This window comes from Schistocerca nitens, chromosome 3 (assembly GCF_023898315.1).
Source record: "Schistocerca nitens isolate TAMUIC-IGC-003100 chromosome 3, iqSchNite1.1, whole genome shotgun sequence".
Classification (NCBI taxonomy): Eukaryota; Metazoa; Arthropoda; class Insecta; order Orthoptera; family Acrididae; genus Schistocerca; species Schistocerca nitens.
Genome location: NC_064616.1, coordinates 35,018,501 through 35,037,350, shown reverse-complemented (window position 1 = coordinate 35,037,350; position 18,850 = coordinate 35,018,501). Strand labels below are relative to the sequence as shown.

The 18,850-nt window shown below is 36.7% G+C and overlaps 1 protein-coding gene across 1 annotated transcript; it reads left to right on the top strand.

The window, feature by feature from the left end:
• Nucleotides 1–1,684: 1,684 nt before the first annotated feature.
• LOC126247979 (transcription initiation factor TFIID subunit 12) lies at nt 1,685–14,656 on the top strand. Its single transcript, XM_049948547.1, has 4 exons — nt 1,685–2,136; nt 2,328–2,543; nt 11,889–12,081; nt 13,398–14,656. The coding sequence occupies exons 2-4, from the start codon at nt 2,484–2,486 to the stop codon at nt 13,523–13,525; spliced, it is 381 nt and encodes a 126-aa protein (XP_049804504.1). The 5' UTR covers nt 1,685–2,136; nt 2,328–2,483; the 3' UTR covers nt 13,526–14,656.
• Nucleotides 14,657–18,850: the final 4,194 nt, after the last annotated feature.

The window sequence follows — 18,850 nt, the reverse complement described above, 5'->3', positions numbered from 1 at the left end:
GTTTGTGTTGAATTAAAAATGAAAGCAGCGATGACTTGATGACTTCCGTTCATTTCAGAATTAAAAATGTTATCAAAACTGTAAACAATTGAAAGACGATACCTCATCAGAACAGAGAGGGTGAAACTTCCGTACCAGCTATTATCTGACTTCTGACAAACAAAACGGACGAATGACGTTAATGGAGGAAAGGGAATCGAGTGGAGGCGGCTGCTGACGACCTGATATGCCGGCCCGACAGCGTCACGTGCGACGACAACAAAGCCTCAGCACCCTATTCTGTCAGCGCCTATTGGCTTCTGTCGAGAATACATGCGCGCGTCATGCTTCTTGTTACAGCAAAACGAAAGAAACCTGGCACTGCTCCGGTAGTATTGGTAGGGAACGATATTTGCCAAAATATGGCTACTGAAATGAAATCAATTTAGTCATATGACGTAATTGTGAGAAATGAATAGTGAGAAGTTTCGCAGTTATCTGATACTGGACTACCACAATTTCATTACAGTGAAAGGGACTGTGCAGTTCTTAAATACAGTACTGCAGTCTCTCAACAGTTACGTTAAGAAATAATCCCTGAATGGTACTTATCAATATGCCAAGTTCTGAGAAACCATTACATGAAAAAAAAAAACACTAATTAGCGGTGCATTTAATCTACAACAAATGTTCCACCTCGCTGCGGTTTTCTCAGATACGAACATTCGAATGATACATTGGTATGGGCACTACTGCAAGCTCAGCGAAACCGACTGTCCAGTACCTCTCCAGATTAATTCTTACACCGTCTTTCTTTCACGTTGTTTTCGATCAGTTTTTGCGCCCCCTCTGTGCCAGTGTCCGTGGTGGGGATCTATTTCGTCATGCCCTCGGTACGGCCTTGCGGTTGGTCCAGAAGTGGATAGGATGCGAACTTCCCTTGATGGTTCGCAAAATAAAAGACCGACAGTCAGCGGAACATGAGTGAACACCAGCGCATGCAGAGCGAAAACGAGAGAATGCCGTTCGCTCTCGTTCACGAACCACTTACACCAGGGAGAATTCTCTTTCGCTGATGTTCACTGTCTTGTAAACCAGGATTAATAACAGCTGATCACATACCCCAATTATTTTCACAGTGTAGCAAAAAAATTATGCACAAATGGTGACATATTTAACCAGCCGACCTTATTAGCATACCATTCAATATTTTGTGCGTTACATTCCGGGAAACACAATGCAGGTCCACATATTTATATTAGGTAACACATTCTCATAAATACTGCAGCTTAACTTTTGATAAATACATGAAATAAAAAACGCTGACAGTAATCAACGTCGATCAATATTTGAAATTATTCGCCAAAGGTGCTGTTGTGCTGCCCCCTGCAGTAGTAGGAACTAGAAACTGCGACCATAGCTTCGACAAGCGGTTCGGTCAATTTTGTGTGGTGTTAATTGAGCCCATCCTTTAAGTATTTCTTTCTGCGTGAAAAATATTTTGTGTGTGCACTGGTAAATATATAATGTTATAATGAACATGTTTTAATTTTGAAATTCAACTGTTTTGACCTAAAATGTAGACGCAACCGAGCGTTTGACAGTTTATTGAGAGTTTGTTAGTGGGAAAAAAGCAGGTCGTTAACAAGAATGAGATGTAAATAGAAGCAGTACAAAAAAATTAATCTTGAAATGACACTGGAAGATAATATTTTGCAATATTAGAATCCGGATATCTTAACTAGAATGTTTCTTTTGATTATCATGATTTCTGTGTTTGTGCGCGAATCCGTGCAGACAGTGAAATATTCATATGGAATGAACAGTGTTAATAGAATGCAAGCGATAAGTCGTTGGGGTTGTATTTTTTTCGGGCAGTAATTTTCGGAGACTTACGAATAACGCATTGACTGTTTGTAAACATTGTGAACAACTGTGAATTTTTTGATGAATGCCAAGCCGCTATTTATATAATTTTCTCAAAAAATTCATGACCGACAAATTCCTTGACGTTTCTATTATCAGAAGAAGCAACCAATTCATCGGAAGTTTTGGAATCTCTTTCAGTGTCTAGCAGTAGTAGTAGTAGCAGCAGCAGCATTGTAAGACCATTGCACGAGATTTCATGGTTCTTGTGATAAACGTAATACGAGGATGGTAATTATTCCTTATTATACCTGTGCACACGCAATATTGTGCAAGGGGGGAGGGGAGACATTTTAATCATGTCAGACAAATTTTATGTACAAAATTGGTCACATGTTGAATATGATTTGTAGACAGTTTGTGCGTTCGGTATTTAATTCTGTTTCCACTGAAGTCACCTCAATACTTCTTTTATTGTCAAGGTTGATATAACAAGCTAACTGGCAAGTTGCACTTCTGCACTATCAAGTGTGGATAGTGTGCTGCCGGTTATTGGCACTGGAAGTGACTGTTCTTGAGCAGCCTCCACCAGTAATACAACCAGGACAACAGTGCCACCTTCACGGCATACTGTAATTATGCCTCAGTTGGGTACACAAACAAAGAATACGACGCCTGCAACAGAAGAATCAGGCCAGGTATTGAAGTGACATTGATTACACTCACTATGATAGTGCCTCTTATTATTCATTCCTAAAAATAAACAAACACTGTGGATGCTATGTTATTAGTTCAAATAACATTTAATCTAAGTTATTTGGGAATAACTGTTTTTGCTGGTGCCTGAAGCATCGTAATGCAATGCTTAAGGTGTGCAGTAACATGAGGATTGAAGTGAGATATTTTCACTTGACCTATAGGCCATCTTGCTGTAAATCTACTGTTGCTTTACTTAGAAAATTCACTCAGTACAAAACAGGATTTAAACTGGCCAGTAACATGGAGTGCAAGGGAAAGACAATAAATAAAACAAAAAGTGGGTACTTTTAATAAAGGTATTTCAAACTACTTAAGTTCTTCATATAAGTTACCATTTTGGTGATGAAAATGTTAAAGTATGTTGCTGTTCCCCACCATTGCCATGTGGAATAAAATTGTGTGGCTCTATTATGTGCATCTTCATAATCTCTGTAGATAACAATGAACAACTAAGGATACTGACAATAGTCCCACAGTACATTTACCTGCTAATGAAGTTGACCATTAATAGTGATTTCCAATTTTAAAACAGCATCACCATTTCACTATAAATAAGTCACATAAATGAGCAACACGTAACAATATATGTACATTGAAGAAAAATGTGTTTTGTGAATAAGTTTACAGGTTGCTCTTAATAAAAAGATGATCCATGGAATATCTAAATAGGTAGTTTAAATGACCAGTAGTTTAAGAAATACATTTTCTTCAAATTGTAACTGATAACAAGTCTCCAAGCCCCAGTCTTTGGTTAGGGTTTGGTTAGCCTCCTTACAAATGTAGCCAACACAGCCAATGTTCATTATAGTGAAATTAGAGGACACATTCAAAGTCTTGAAAACTAAAAAACAACTAAAACAGCATGTGTGCTATGAACAGACTAGCAAAGTCACTGGCAGACTAAACGCTGTTATTTGCTGCAGACTGGACAAGTGTGTGTTCATGCAAAACATGGATGTACTTATGTATTTATGAGCAAGTATTGTGTTGACTCAAAAATTACGTATTCGATTTTTCTGAAATTAAATATTTGCACACTGTCCAAAACGTATACAGGGATAGTGTAGTTAATTATGATTCTGGTATGTGTAAGATGCTATACTTGACAGTAAATTAATGGACAAGATTGCACATTTCCAAAAACAACATGTTAAAGAGAACTTCAAGCAAGGCGTTTGCAATGAAACATTTTCTCCTTTAACTAGAAACACAAGTAGATGGTAAAGACATTATTATAACGAAGTCTTAAAAGTTCATTTTGCATTGGAAATATTATAAAAATGGATTGAAATTAACTTCGAATGTTTCTAGAATAGGCTGTATTTTTCCTTGTATTATCAGAAATGTAGGCATGTAAGTAATACGATTAGAGAACTATTAATGGAGGAAATTACATTGAGGCAGATTAGAGAACAGTCAGCTTGAAACTTACAAGAGTCATAGCTGATATATTTTCTCAAACTTAGTAGTGGCTTGTAAATAATTGACATCATAATAGATTTCCATATTTAAAATATTAGTATTGTGTGTGAAAAACTGCTTTTACAAATATCAAAAGCTACTTCTGTACTGTGTCAAAAAAGACTGAGAATGTTGCACTGCACATGGAATATTACTTCTGTACTGGACCAGTTGCAGGCACATAATGAGTTTCAGAATGGTTTGAAATATTTTAGCTAACAAAGTAAAACAACATTTTAGGGCAATGTTTTCAGAAATTTTGATTCTGGAAGACCACTTTTTGGTCATGTCATTTTAGTGTTGCCCTAAAACTGTACTGACATTTGACAAGCTTCTATGTAACTACACTTTGATTTGCGGCAAGAGAAAGGATGTTGGATGTACATAATGGATAATAATAATAAAAATTATAGCATCCTTTGTATATCTTCCTGGTAACTTGTTTCTATCAAATAGTGCTTACAGTACAAAATTCACTTTCAGTTAGACGGAGTAGATAACCACCTGGTCTGTAACATTGTGTGACCACCTACTCATGACAGTATGTTCATTGTGCTGGGAATTATTATTAAAATTACCAGAAATGTTGTGATATATTGTCCCAGCCTTTTTGTAACACTGTCAAGAACTAAGAGTTTGTTTAAACGGACTATTAAAAATAAATTTTTCTAGAATGCCAACTTGGTGTAGTTTCTCAGGATTGATTGTGTGATGTGCTAACTTTAAAAGCTACTGCTACGTCAGTAAAAAGTTAATAGTGTAAATTACATTTCAGTAATGTTATGGTATGGTATTTAATAACTTATTATCTCATTAGTGAAAGTCACTTTGCACTTCTTTCATGTAGCTACAAGCAAGAAAAGTCAGTCATGGGTTATTCAAAATAACTTTGTTAAATGAAATAATTGGATAAAGTTGTAAAATTGGAAAGTTTACTGCATATAGTGATTAGTTTTCGAACAGAGGTGAGATGTGTCATCATCTCTACAATCATTGTCACCTTGAAATTGTACACTTGCTGTTAAAGTATCACCTGTATTCTCACTTTCATTTCTGTTTTGGCCATTGGATCTGAACAAAGGAAGCTCCTCAAGAAGGTACCTATTCAGTCTCATGAATACCTAAACTAGCCCGAGCTGGTGTTTTGGTCAACACATTATTGCTCCCTCCATTACAATTTGCCTCAGTCATGAAAAACAGCAACATTACATTTTATATGAGAAGTATATCAGGTTGTTCTGACTATCTTAGGGAAACAATGCTGTGTAGCCTAATGGGGCAGTAAACCAAAATAGATTATTTGTAAATTGCCATGGCTATTGAGAAATATTTTTTATGTCAGTTTGTAAACACAGATTGACATGAAGATGATTGTAATCAATTGAAATGAATGATCCAATAAAACAAAAACAAATTATAGTGCTCAAAGGCAGATATAAAGTCTACTATTTTTAAACACTGAATCACTGTACCCTTCATAGTGACAATGACACGCTTCATCGAAATAAAGATTTTCATTATAAAATAGGTAAAAAAGTGACAAAAAAACACATAAAATAAAATAGTTACATTTTGATGTTTCACAGGTAATTAAATCTCTGTGTGGCTAGAGTTAGGTAAGGAGAGAAGTGTGCTAACTGCCCCTCTGTGTTGCATCAGAATGACTACATATGACAGAGGATGACTTCGTGACTGTCTAGCTTTGTGTGGTCCTCAGGGCATGATCACTGAGTTTAGTTTTAGTTGTTTAGAGTTTCAAATGTTGACTTCGCATTTGCTGAATCTGCCGTGATAAATTTATGGATTAGATGAAATGAAGGTTACTTCTAAGACAGACCACACTGGTCTCCAATCAGTAATATGTTTGTAGTATGCTTGAGTTACTGCTCTTTGCCAAAGGTGTGTGTGTGTGTGTGTGTGAGAGAGAGAGAGAGAGAGAGAGAGAGAGAGAGAGAGAGTAGACATTATAAGACCATCATAACCTTGCTCCACAAATATTTCGAGTTTTATACCATTACAGTTACAGATTTCAGAGTATTGGTACTGGCTTCCATTATCCTTCTGTATGTTACTACATTCACTTATTTTACATTTTTTGTTGCCGTTTTGAGTCTCATATCAACTGCATTTTGATTTCTTTGTTTTAAGCTTGTCATTTACATTTATTTTGAGTGGATATTGTGGTCTTATGTTGCATTATGTGCAAACATTCTTTGTAGTTCCTAAATGTGGTGCATGAAGAGCCATTTTATTCACATCGGTTGACCGTAAGTGTGACTTTTATCACTGTGCTTAAATAGAATTTTTATTTGCAATAACTGATAGACAGGTCATTGCAGATGAAGCTCATATTCCACGAGGACTGGCCAAGGATTCAGCCATGGTTTCACATCAGGAAATATTCTACCTGTCATATGCAAAAATTGTTTATGAAAACGTCCAATTGTGACAACAAATATAATGCATGATGATGAGAGAGCTGAGGATAATGCAATAGCATGTGGGCTATTCACTTTATTCCATCACATGAAGATAGATGTACATTTGATTGGTTTTCCCCACAAAACAAATGTAAGAACAGGTTTATGATGAAAAATAAATCACTGCACCAAGGAATGTAGCATAAATTTTTTGGAATATTAACTAAGACATAACTTTTTATGTAATTTGTAAAAGTACCCCAGTTATTGAGCAGATATAATAGACTTTTCAAGTGTGTGTGTAACAAAACTTAGATGCATTTGTCATACTAGGTGTTATTTTCCACATTTTACATTGATATTTTGATGATTTGCTGAGGCATAAAATTACCTAACAAATTCTGTTCATAAAATTCTTTGTATAAATTGATATGTGATGCATGTTTCCTCTTGTTTCATAAAATAATCTTTTCTTTGATAATAGAGGACAATCAACATAAGTAATTGGAAAAAATTTATGAACAAGAGCCTTCTTATAAATTCCTTTAATTTAGTAACCGCAGGCTTTACAGATATAAAGGAAGCAATTTATTGATAACATGCTACATGTATTTAGAATAAGGATTCATTTTGCAATCTGCATTGTAATTTTCTGTCATGGCCTAGTGAAAGAAAACTTACCACCTTTCAAGAAACATATAATTCTAGTAATTATAGAACAGCAATCACATTAAAAATGGTGTCATAGCCAATGAATAGGTAAACAGAGAAGTCCAAATAGCAAACCTCGTGTACTAATTTTTACTGTCTCCTTTCCTTAGTTTCCTTTACTGTTGACTCAGTGTACTGATTAAATAGGTTAAGTTACGCCCCTGTCTCTGTCCTATTCAACTATTGTTTCCCTCCATGTCCTTAAACTCTTAAATCTGTACTCTGGTTTCTCCACAAGTCGCAAATAAACTTTCCCTCAGTTTATTTTCTCCCTGCTTCCTTTAGAATCTCAGAGAGTGTAATCTAGTCAACATCGTCAAATGCTTTGTCTACATGTACGAATGCTATATATACAGGCTTGCCTTTCTGTAATGTGTCTTTTAAGATAAATCATAGGGTCAGCATTACCTCATATGTTTCTACATTTCTCTGGAACCATAGTCCATCTTCCCCAATGTCAGCCTCTTTCAGTCTTTCCATTATTCTAATAATAATTTTTTTCAGTATTTTGCAACCATGTGTCAGTACTTTGCAACCACAGCTTTATTAAACAATGGTTCTGTACTATTCATGTCTCTCAGCACTTGCCTTCTTTCGGATTGAAATTATTACTTTATTTAAGTCTAAGGGTATTTTGTTTATCTCATATATCTTGCTCACTAGGTGGAATAGTTTTGTGATGGTGGGTTCTCCAAGAATCTCAATAGCTGAGAGACATTGTAGTTTACTCCTAGGGCCTTGTTTTGCCTGTGTCAGATTCTTCCCACATTATCATATCTTCCGTCTCATCTTCTTTCACTTCCTCACCTCTCTTGCCATCTGAGCTCTTGATACACTGACAGAAAAAAATCACATCATCCAAAAATAATTAGAATAATGAAACTTTGGGAATATATTTGTCAGGATAACATATTTAAATGACCGACATTGCAGGATCACAAGTTAAAGTAAGTCTGAGATGAGCCATTGGAAATGTGAAATGCTGGTACATTAGTAACCGGTGTAACTGCCAGAAAGTTGAATGCAAGCATGCAAATGGACCTGCATTGGTTGTACAGGTGATGAATGACAGTTTGTGGGATGGACTTCTGTGCCTGTTGGACTTGGTAGGTCAATACAGAGTTGGTTAATTCTGTTTGTAGATGACCCTGGAGTGGTTTTCCGATGAGATCATGTTGGATTACAACATCAGTATGTGGGCAAGCATTATCCTATTGAGAAACAACCCCAGCAATGCTCTTCATGAATGGCAGCACTGCTGGTCTAATCACTAGGGTGATGTACAGTTTTCCAGTCAAAGTGCATGGGATAACTAAGAGAGTGCTTCTGCTGTTGTACAAAATTGCACATCAGACAAAAACTCCAGGTGTAGATCCAGTGTGTCTAGCACACAGACAGATTGGCTGCAGGCCCTCAGGTAGTCTCCTCGGAACCAACACACAGCCATCACTGGCACGGAGGCAGAACCAACTTTCATCAGAAAACACAACATACCTCCACCTTGCCCTCCTATGAGCTCTTGCTTAACACCAGTGACTTCACAAATGTGGCAGTGGTTTGGGGTAAGTGGAACGCACACTACAGGGCATTTGGCTTGGAGCTGTTCTTAAAGTAAGTGATTTTTAACAGTTCGTTTTGTCACTGTGGTATCAACTGATGCTCAGATTGCTGCTGCAGATGCAGTATAACTCACTAGAGCCATTTGCTGAACATGACGGTCTTCCCTCTCGGCAGTGCTACAAGGCCATCCAGAGCCCAATCATCTTGCGAACATACGTACTCATCACCATTGCTGCCAGCAATCGTGTACAGTGGCTACATTTCTGCCAAGTCTTTCTGCAGCATCGTAGAAGGAACATCTAACTTCTCGTTGCCCTATTATTAGACATCATTCGAACTCTGTGAGGGATTGATAATGGTGTCTGTATCCTTAAAGGCATTCTTGTATAACATCAACTCACCATGTCCAATCTCAAAAGTAACTAACATTCACAATTGTTACAGCTTGTATTTAAAACAAGCCTGATTTGCATCCTCATAGTGGCGCTACTAGTGCCACTCTTATGCGACTAGTGTGAAATTTGAATAGACATCACAATTCAGGTGCAGAAACACACTGGAAACTTTCATTTATGTCACACAACTCCTCCTTGGTGTTGCTATATTCTTCTGTCAGTGTGTTTCTGTGGCTGCTTCTCTTTTCTCCAAAGGTATCTGTGATTTTGCTATAAATAGCATCTATCTTTGCCATAGTCACTCATGCTTGTACAGCCTTGTATTTCTTTTCTAGCCATTCCAACTTTGCTATTTTTCCTCTTCTGTCTATCTTTTTTTTAGATATCTATATTCCCTTTTGCAAACATCATTTGCTGCATTTTTATATTTTCCCCTTTCATAAGTTATTTCAGAATATCATGTATTATCCAAGGATTTGTTTCAGTCAATCATTGTGTAATGATCTCTTCGAAACTCTCAACCATCTCTGATTCTTTCAGTTTATCCACATCCCATCTACATATATTTCCTATCTGACTGCACTTTCTTCAGTTTTAATCAGCAGTTCATAAACAATAAATTATGTTCAGACTCCACATATGTCTCTAGGAATGTTAATTTAAAATTTTCTGAGTCCTACCATAATATAAATCAGCCTAAAAACTTCTGATGTTTCCAGGTCTCTTCCATGTGTACAACCTGCTTTCAAGATTCTTAAACTAAGTATTTGCAATGATTAAGTTAAGCACAGTGCAAAATTCCACCATATGGCTTCCCCTTTCGTTCCTTTCTCCCAGTCCAATTTATCTTGCGTGTTTTTCCTTCCCTTCCTTTGCCTACTCCATCCAGTCATTCTATTGCCCTATATCCAGATAATGCTGGGTTAGGACTGGTGTGGTACTTCTCCAGTTTTGCAGAGAACCATATCTGTTGATAGGCTATTATTACAATGGGGTTGCCACTCCCAAAGGTGTTTTAAAGCCATTGCTCTCCTCCCCCCTTTCGGGGAGGAATCACTGTCAAATGTGACATCTTTTTTAAGATGTTCTCCCATCACATAACTGAGGTGGAACTAGCATGGTATTTACACAAATGGACATGAAACACTGCCCAAAATCACATCTTGGCTGGCAGGTACATCAGCCCCCATCATTAATTCGTGAGGTGGATTCAGTTTGGGGCCAGTGTGTCCCCATCTCCCCCCCCCCCCCCCTTCCCGCTGTCCTGGAAGTGGCCACTAAAATGCTCTCATCTATCTGGGTGGGTTCCTATTCCTATGATAGATTTTAAGCCCACATCACAATTAAATTCTTGTCTCCCTTAACAATCTGAGTAATGTATTTTATCTCATTGTACATATTTTCAATATCTTCATCTGCAGAGCTGTAGTAGTTGGCATATAACTTACACTTCTGTGATGGATGTTGGCTTTGTATCTATCTTGGCTGTAATAATTTTTAATTTATTCACTATGCTGTTCATAGTAGTTTATAAGCATTCCTATTTTCTTTTCTGTTAATAAACTTACTCCTGTATTTCTCCTCTTCGATTTTGTTTTTATAACCCTGTACTCACCTGAGCAGAAGTGCTGTTCTTCATGCCACCACATTTCACTAATTCTCACTATATATAACTTCAGCTTGTCCATTTCCTTTTCCTACCTTCTTGATTAAGGTATCTAACATTTCATGCTCAAATCCATAGAATATCAGTTTTGTTTTTTGTGCTGACAACATCCTCTTGATCAGTCCTCATCTGTAGATACAAATGGGTAAATATTTCACCTCTGAAATATTTTACAAAAGAGGATGCTATCATCATTAAACCATACAGTAAAGCTGCAAGCCCTTGGGCAAAATAACTACCATAGTTTCCCTTCGCTTTCAGCCATTCACAATATCACCACAGCGAGGCCATATTGGATGGCGTTGCAAGGCTGGATAAATCATTCATCCACACTGTTGCCCCTGCAACTACTGAAAAGATGGTTACCCCTCTTCAGAAAACACAGTTAGTCTGACTTCTCCACAGATAGCCTTCCATTTTCGTTGCACCTATTGTTTGGCTATCAGTATCATTGAGGCATGCTAGTCCAACCCCTTCCTCCGTCCCCCCCCCCCCTCCCTTTCCCTTTTGCAATGCCCATGGCTCTCAGTTTCATCAGATCCAAGACACTTATTCACTGTCTTGATTTTTTTCATCATGCATAATTGGGACATTAAATAGTATATAGCAGTTTGTGGAAGTTTTGCCGTGTATTGAGATTACATGGGCTACCAGGGAAGATATGTGACTGAAAAGAATCTAATTCTACAACAGCCCACCCTGCTTTCATGAGTAGGAAATAAATATATAAAAAAAAAACAGTGGACTTAATGCGGTAACTGGAGAGTGAATTTATATTGTAAATATTCTCCACAGTCACTCTTAATTTTGATTTTTCATTTATGGAACTTATTAGGTACAGGGGTTGTGAAGAATGTTTTCAGTTAGTAAGTTATAAAAGAAGTCTTTGATATCATCTAAGCTGCTCTAATTGTACCAGTAATTTTACAAGATTTCGCAGTTCTGTTTGGTTAAGTGTACATTTATTCTGAAGACTGGTAACACTTTAATTGTATCAGAGTTCATCAGTCACTACTAATTTATACCCTGGTAAACCATTATAACATCTCAGTTTGTTTCTTTCTTCTGTAGGTGCTCACAAAGGCACGTTTGCAAGACCTTGTAAAAGAATTTGATCCCAATGAACAACTAGATGAAGAAGTGGAAGATGTCTTGCTTGAAATTGCAGATGATTTTGTGGAATCAGCTGTAACAGCTGCATGTATGTTAGCTAAACATAGGAAAGCTAATACAATTGAAGTTAAGGATGTTCAACTCTATTTAGGTAATTTTTTTAGACTTTTTCACAGTTACTTTTTTAATACTTTTATATTCTTCTACCATACAGATATTGTTTCATTTTAGTCATTCTTATCTTTTTATTAAAAATACTTTGACACTTGTAGTTCTATATCACTCCACAGATTCTTTATTTTGTGGGTGTGGTTTTAGCTTACTGGACTTTGCTGCTTTGTCACTCTCACAAATTCTTTCACATATGAGTAATTAACTTCAAAAGGTAACCTTGCATTCAGATAATTCATATAGTACAGGCCTATTTGAATTATCATTCATCAAGAGGAACACTTTCATAAAATTTGTTTGATACATGGCATGATCGTTAACTTTCATCCCAAAGAGACTACTGAGAAGCAATGGTAGCTGAAAGGTTATTGGGAAACTAAGACGACTTTCTTAGTTGACTTGTCCTAATTGAGAAAAGCTGTTTGTATTTTGATTGTAGGGGGGAAAAACTGAATTAAAGTAATAGACAAGGAAAACATACTGCCTCCTGTCTCATAAATGAAACGGCCATTGACAGTCGATGGGTGTAAGAGAGTTATGATAAACTGTTTACCATTGCTCAAAGACTAATGGGTTGCATGAGGAACTGAAAATGGAAATGTTTAAGAATCCTCACAAAATAAGTTCTGTGGGTGGTGGACAATGGACTACTCTATTTTGACAGTGTGTCCGTTTTGAAAGCTGTACAAGATTGACAATCATTTTCCATTTACCGTATTTTTTTCTCAGTAAGGAGTGCCTTTTCTACTACCACAACACAAAAACTCCACATGCACTCATTATGGTTACCTAAACACAACATGTACATCTACTATTCAACATGCATGAAGAACGAAAACATTGTCAGGCAGCTGAGCATACCACCTTAGAAACCCCTGACCTACAATGCTATACTACTTTATTTTTAGTTATGGTGGGAATTATTCATAATATGTGCTTCTGGGAGCCATGTAATATTTATTTGTAATGGAATACTGAACAAAAAGCATTGGGAACCTAATGTTTTCAGAGATATGTAGTCTATTTACGTAATCTAAAACCTTTGCAACCATGTTACACAATGTGTTTCTTTTTCACATTTCTTTTTGTTATAAGGACACCTTTATTTGCAAATAACCATATTATCCCATGGCGGAATAAATTATTGTTTAGAAGTCACCAGATTGGAGAGGAAATTTGTCGGACTCATAACTATGTGTGATGACGATCAAGGCTGTTTCACAAAAGATATGCTTAATGTTCATTACACTGAAATTCTCAGAATGTTATTGGTGTGTTTATCGTTATGTTTTCCAGAGAGAGACTGGAATATGTGGCAGCCAGGTTTCGGTATGGAAGAGCTTCGTCCGTACAAGCGGACGGCTGTGACAGAGGCACACAAACAGAGACTGGCACTAATACGTAAAGCTGTAAAAAAATATTAAATTTATGTGTAGTGCAGTGCTAATTATTTTATTCATAAATGAATGTCATTAATGCTTAAACTTATATCCTTTAAATTTCCTGTTGTGCTGTCTATAACTTCATTTATTTTTATCATGGACGTAGCAGAATATTGAAATGGTAATGTTCTCCTCACAGTATTTTTCATCTTATTCTAAGCATCCTTGCTTCTAAATTACAGGTACAAATGATGTACCCACTACATTCTCTTATGTTCATTCCCAGTTAGATCATAGGTATGAAGATTTCGTACTGATATACTGCTTTCATATGTGGCATCCTATTTCTACCAGTGGTTGTTAGTGATTTCAGTATTTACTTGTTTACTGTCACTTACAGCAGATCGTAAGTTTTTCAATGTGTTGCACATACTTTTCACACTCCAACCAAATAATGTCATGAGAAAAGAACTGGATTATTCTTCTGCATAGTGTTCATTTATCAGTTTGGAAATGCCATTGCTCTGACTTTGGATTTCCTCTGGTAACACCTGCTGTCCATGTTTCAGCTTTCATTTGTTTCAGGTCTGTTCCCATGTGTTGCCCTTCTATTAAAAAATAGTTTCAATTAGATAAGTCGAAGTCCTGTTGTGCAGGGTTTCCGCAGTTACTTTCACTTCCATTTAATAAGTACCTCCATGCTAGAACACTGCATCCACATGTCAAAGTGAAGTGAGTGGCATTCATTACCCATTTCTCACTAACAAAGCTGCATGGTCTCCTTTACCCTCACTTGAGCGAACACTTGTCAACTGTGACTTGGCTGGTATGTGGCCCCTTCCATGTGGCTAAGAAAACATGGCAGTTAACTTTGTCACAACACAGTGTGGGGCATAGAGGAAGAGAATTTCCTGTTGTTCATAATGATTGGTTTTTATAGCATATTCAGATATAATCATCAATACTGTTTTGAAGTCAGCATGCTCCCACATGCTTGTATTTTGTCTTTAATTTCTTACTGGTCATCGTAATATCACTATCCCCTCCCTCCCCCCAAACCCACGCAGACACATACGCGCACGCTTACACTCAAACAAACACACACACACACACACACACACACACACACACACACACAGAGAGAGAGAGAGAGAGAGAGAGAGAGAGAGAGAGTGCTACTGTGGTGATTAAAAGAAGAAGAAAAAGAAAAGAAGATGGGGGGAGGGGGCAAGCAGAACAAGGAATCTGGTTTCTCTTTAGTTGTTTTGATCGGTTTCACTGCATCAATTCCTGTTTGTTTTCCTGGTTTTCTGTACTCCAGACAGATTTCAGCTTATTTCCTGTTGCTTCTACACCCATTTGTTTGCCCAGCATCCAGCTTGATATCTCTTATCCCATTTTATACTCCCTTCAGTGTGTACAAAACTTCAATCTTCAGTGAATTCTTGTATTGAGAGACTTTTTATCTATGGTTAGAGTATCACTCTTAGATTTGATACTGCTGAATATAGTTGCTACATATATGCATCTTACTATTTTCTTTGCATAAGTCATGTGCCAGTTTAGTGATATTTGCGTGTAAATTTATACATCTGGGAAAAGTGAATGTAAAATGTCTCCTAGTTATGTAATATAATGATACACCCACATATTGTAATATAATGTAAGTTTATGTGCTTAATGTTGATAAAAATTAAATATATATGAAATTGCATGAAACGTGAACTCATTCCTTTTGTTACTACTTGTTATGTTTTTAATAATGCAGCTCCTATTACCTTTTAAGTTCCTGAGAGATTATGCAGAAAATATCTGGTGCTATCAGGATACACAATTAAGTGAAAAGTAAATACTTACACAGCTGTAGCAATGCTTATCAAAAATTATTTCTTGTACTGCCTTTTGTGTGGTGAGTATCTTTTTATGATTTAATCCCTTTGTTCATTAAAGTGAAATCCATTCTGTATTTTTTAGCACAAAATAATATTAATTAATTGTAAGAGAAGAGTTATGAAACATAAGTGCTTAATTTGTTATCAAGAAATGTGAAATTAGTTAAAGTTACAGAAAATGGAATTACAGTAAACATGGACTTGCTTTGGTGATGCAGTGCATTTATTTTTACAAAAAAGCTCAATCCCCAATTGTGAGCCTGAAGACTTCTAAAAACGTATCTTCTTTTCTGAAACTGTGCGCAGAATTGCATGTCTGCAACTTTGCTGCGTTGTATGGTAATTTCATCCCAGCAGTATTGGTAACACAGATTATCCATCTTGTATAGGACTCGTATCCTCCTCATTTGGTGAAGCACAGAAATTCAATTTAACACAGATAAAGTACTTGAGAGAAATACTAAGTTGTATTATTTCAGCATCTTCTAATGGTTAACTTGTGCAATTCATTTGTAGACAGTCTGGATTCCAAAAAAATCTCTCCACAGCATTTGAAAAATGCTCACACATTTCGATTCATATAAGTTGAATGTGATGGAAAGACCAACATTTGGAATTTGAACTCTTTAAGTGGGTGCATTTACTTTACATGGCATTGTGGTTACATGAATAGCACAAAGTGACACAAATGATTTTCAAACAGCCCTTAGTTGTAGCAACAGTGAACTGACCTGAGTAGGACTTCAGCAAATTTAATTAAAAGTTGGAAGGCATGTTGTATGTGTGGTGCTATTCTGACCATCAGTTCAAAATTACTGGTGCTGCAACTTATCTGATGAAAAACAGATGTTCAGTACAGTCATCCGTGGTTCAAATGTGACATTCAGGGCCTGGTGAGATTACTCAGTTCATGTTTTTGTTGAACCAGAGGTATTCTCATGGGTCTTCTGTTCCAGTACTCCGTGGAACCTAATGACTAACGAGCTGTGAGAATGTATGGTCATGAAAAATATGACTTTCTAGGACTTTGATGTGATAAGTATTTAAGATTCACATTTCACTCACTCTCATGTATGAATGTAGCTGTAGCACTTCACTGTTACCCTTATATGAGTTAGAGCAGTGATTGCATTTCCTTTAAATGGTGTGGAAATACTAGCATGTTAATTAGATGTTGTAATTTTTGAGATTCTAATTCATATTTTGAAATAAGTTTTGTTCATTGTAGTTGCTTTAGGAAATGGGTAACTTTGTCTTGATATGAACAAGAAATTTTCATTCTTCATTGGAACACCAAGAGAATATTGCATCTAGAGCGAATACATTTTCTTCTTTGATTATGGGTGCAGTCTCTGCATAAATTGTTTGAAGATCTAGGTATCTTGTATCATTTGTTTGTTCTTAGTGAAGTATTCAACCCTCAATTTATGGTTGAAAGCTATAATTATTGCTGTATAAAGTGTTTAGTGAATGATAAATCATTGTAAGAGGTATGCTAGGTGTGAAAATCTGATAACTGTTTTGTATACATTACACCTGGCACAATGTCCATTGGGAAAAAAGTTATATAACTGTCATGCTTTCATTAGTGCACATCCACACCACAAAGTTGTATTGTCATGGTAATCTGGGACTACCAAAATGTATTTCTGAATATGACCAAGGACTATCCAGGACCACCCATCATTCAAAGGAACCACATGACTTCCCTGACTTGTGACTGTTGTTCCAATCTTTGGAACATAGGACTTCTACAAAGCATCAGCAGTGGACTCGGTTGTGAGCCACTGCCTTTGTGTCTCCCTGCATTCTCCGTGCTTTTGTTGCTTCTCTCTCCACTAACTTCCCCCATGTTTCCTTCAGTCTCCCCCTTTTCCTATGACTGTGAGGATTTCAATTTAGGGCTTCTCTGTCTATTGCCAGCTGAGTTTTGGCAAGCATTTATCTGTATATCCACAGACTTCATGCTCATACAGTTCCACAGCTCTTTGTTGGATATTATATTCGGCCAAAGTACTGTGAAGATTTTTCGTAAGCACTAGTTTTTAAAAGTTTCTATTTTTGTAGTGATTGATTTTGTCACCTTCCAGGTTTCACAACTAACAGCACCATTGATTTAATGTTGCTGTTGACTATTCAAAATTTTGTTTGTAGAGAAATCTGATTTGCTTTCCTGATGGGATGCAGTTCGATAGAGGCTGCATTTGCTTTCTTGATCCTGTTACGGACATCCTCCTAAGTTCCAACAGTTTTAGTCTTGATGCTTTCAAGATATGTGAAGTCTTCAACATCCTCTGTATTCCTTCCATTTATTTGGAACTTTCTATTGATAGTTGCATTTAGCTGTAGAGATTTGGTCTTTCATAAATTTACAATTAGCCGAACCCTTCCCATCATTTCCTGCAGATCTCTGTTTGTCATTCATATACCTGAAGTTTTGAGAGAGTAAACATACGTCACTGTCAGAATCAATTATCTTTATTTGGTCTGTGATGCTTCAGCTTATTTCCCTTCTTTTTCTTCATTTGTCTTTCTCATCTCTTCATCCATCACAATTGAGAAGACAGATGGAGAGAGAATACATCCCTGTTTTACCCATCATCAAGCTAATAGGTGATGTCAGTTTAAAGGAGCCAAATGCCAGTTGCATTTTACAGCAGTTTCAGGTTGCACTGGTGCTACACAAAAGGAATTGTGGTCTTGGCCATGTTATCTGACACACACATCATTATAAAAATTGTACTAAGTAATACTTACTGGCGTCTGGTGATATCACGTATATAAGTGGAAAACATATTGCCTTCTGAATTCATTAATACTTTATACAGTAAATCAATTTCTCTATCAGTTAATCTCATGCATAATGCAAATGACAAAACGTAATAAACAAACAATGCAGTGTGTATTAATTCTCATGGGAACACCATGCAAAATGTGGCATGTTGCCAGTACACTGTGTACAATATGTATACGCAGTTTACAAATGAGTTCAGGTGTAATCATTCAACTAATGCCTGTTTTTGCTGCTGTTAATGCCACAACACATTTGTCTCATTGAAATATGTTACACAGTGAAATGAGTTTTCAGGATAGTGTGCACAAGTGGTGACCAGTTTCTTTGTTTCATTGCATCACTTGCTCTGAGAGCCATTTAGTGTGGGGCAGTAGCTGTGTTATGTACATCACTTGGGGTGGGGGTGGAATTCTGCATGTGCAATTGTGCTCTGCGCCATAGATTTTTAATTAAAAGTCAGGATAAGGTCACAAGTGTTTCGGATTAGTACGTAATTTAATTATCAATCATTTTAAAACAATGAGTACACAAAGCATTGTAATGGTTACAGAGTAGATAAATAACAAGTTTGGAAGGTTGCTCACTGCTGTATGCCCAATGGGCTAGCTATGTAATCACTTCATGCTGTATTCTCATTTAATTTTTGATGCTGCTATGGCCCTGGCATCCTCTCGGCAGTAG

What these genes read in the sequence shown, in the direction of transcription:
- LOC126247979 (XM_049948547.1), top strand. Translation starts at nt 2,484, where the DNA reads ATGCCTCAGTTGGGTACACAAACAAAGAATACGACGCCTGCAACAGAA. An exon ending in CAACAGAAGAATCAGGCCAG is followed by an intron (nt 2,544 to 11,888) that starts GTATTGAAGTGA and finishes TTTCTTCTGTAG; the next exon opens with GTGCTCACAAAGGCACGTTT. An exon ending in GGATGTTCAACTCTATTTAG is followed by an intron (nt 12,082 to 13,397) that starts GTAATTTTTTTA and finishes TATGTTTTCCAG; the next exon opens with AGAGAGACTGGAATATGTGG.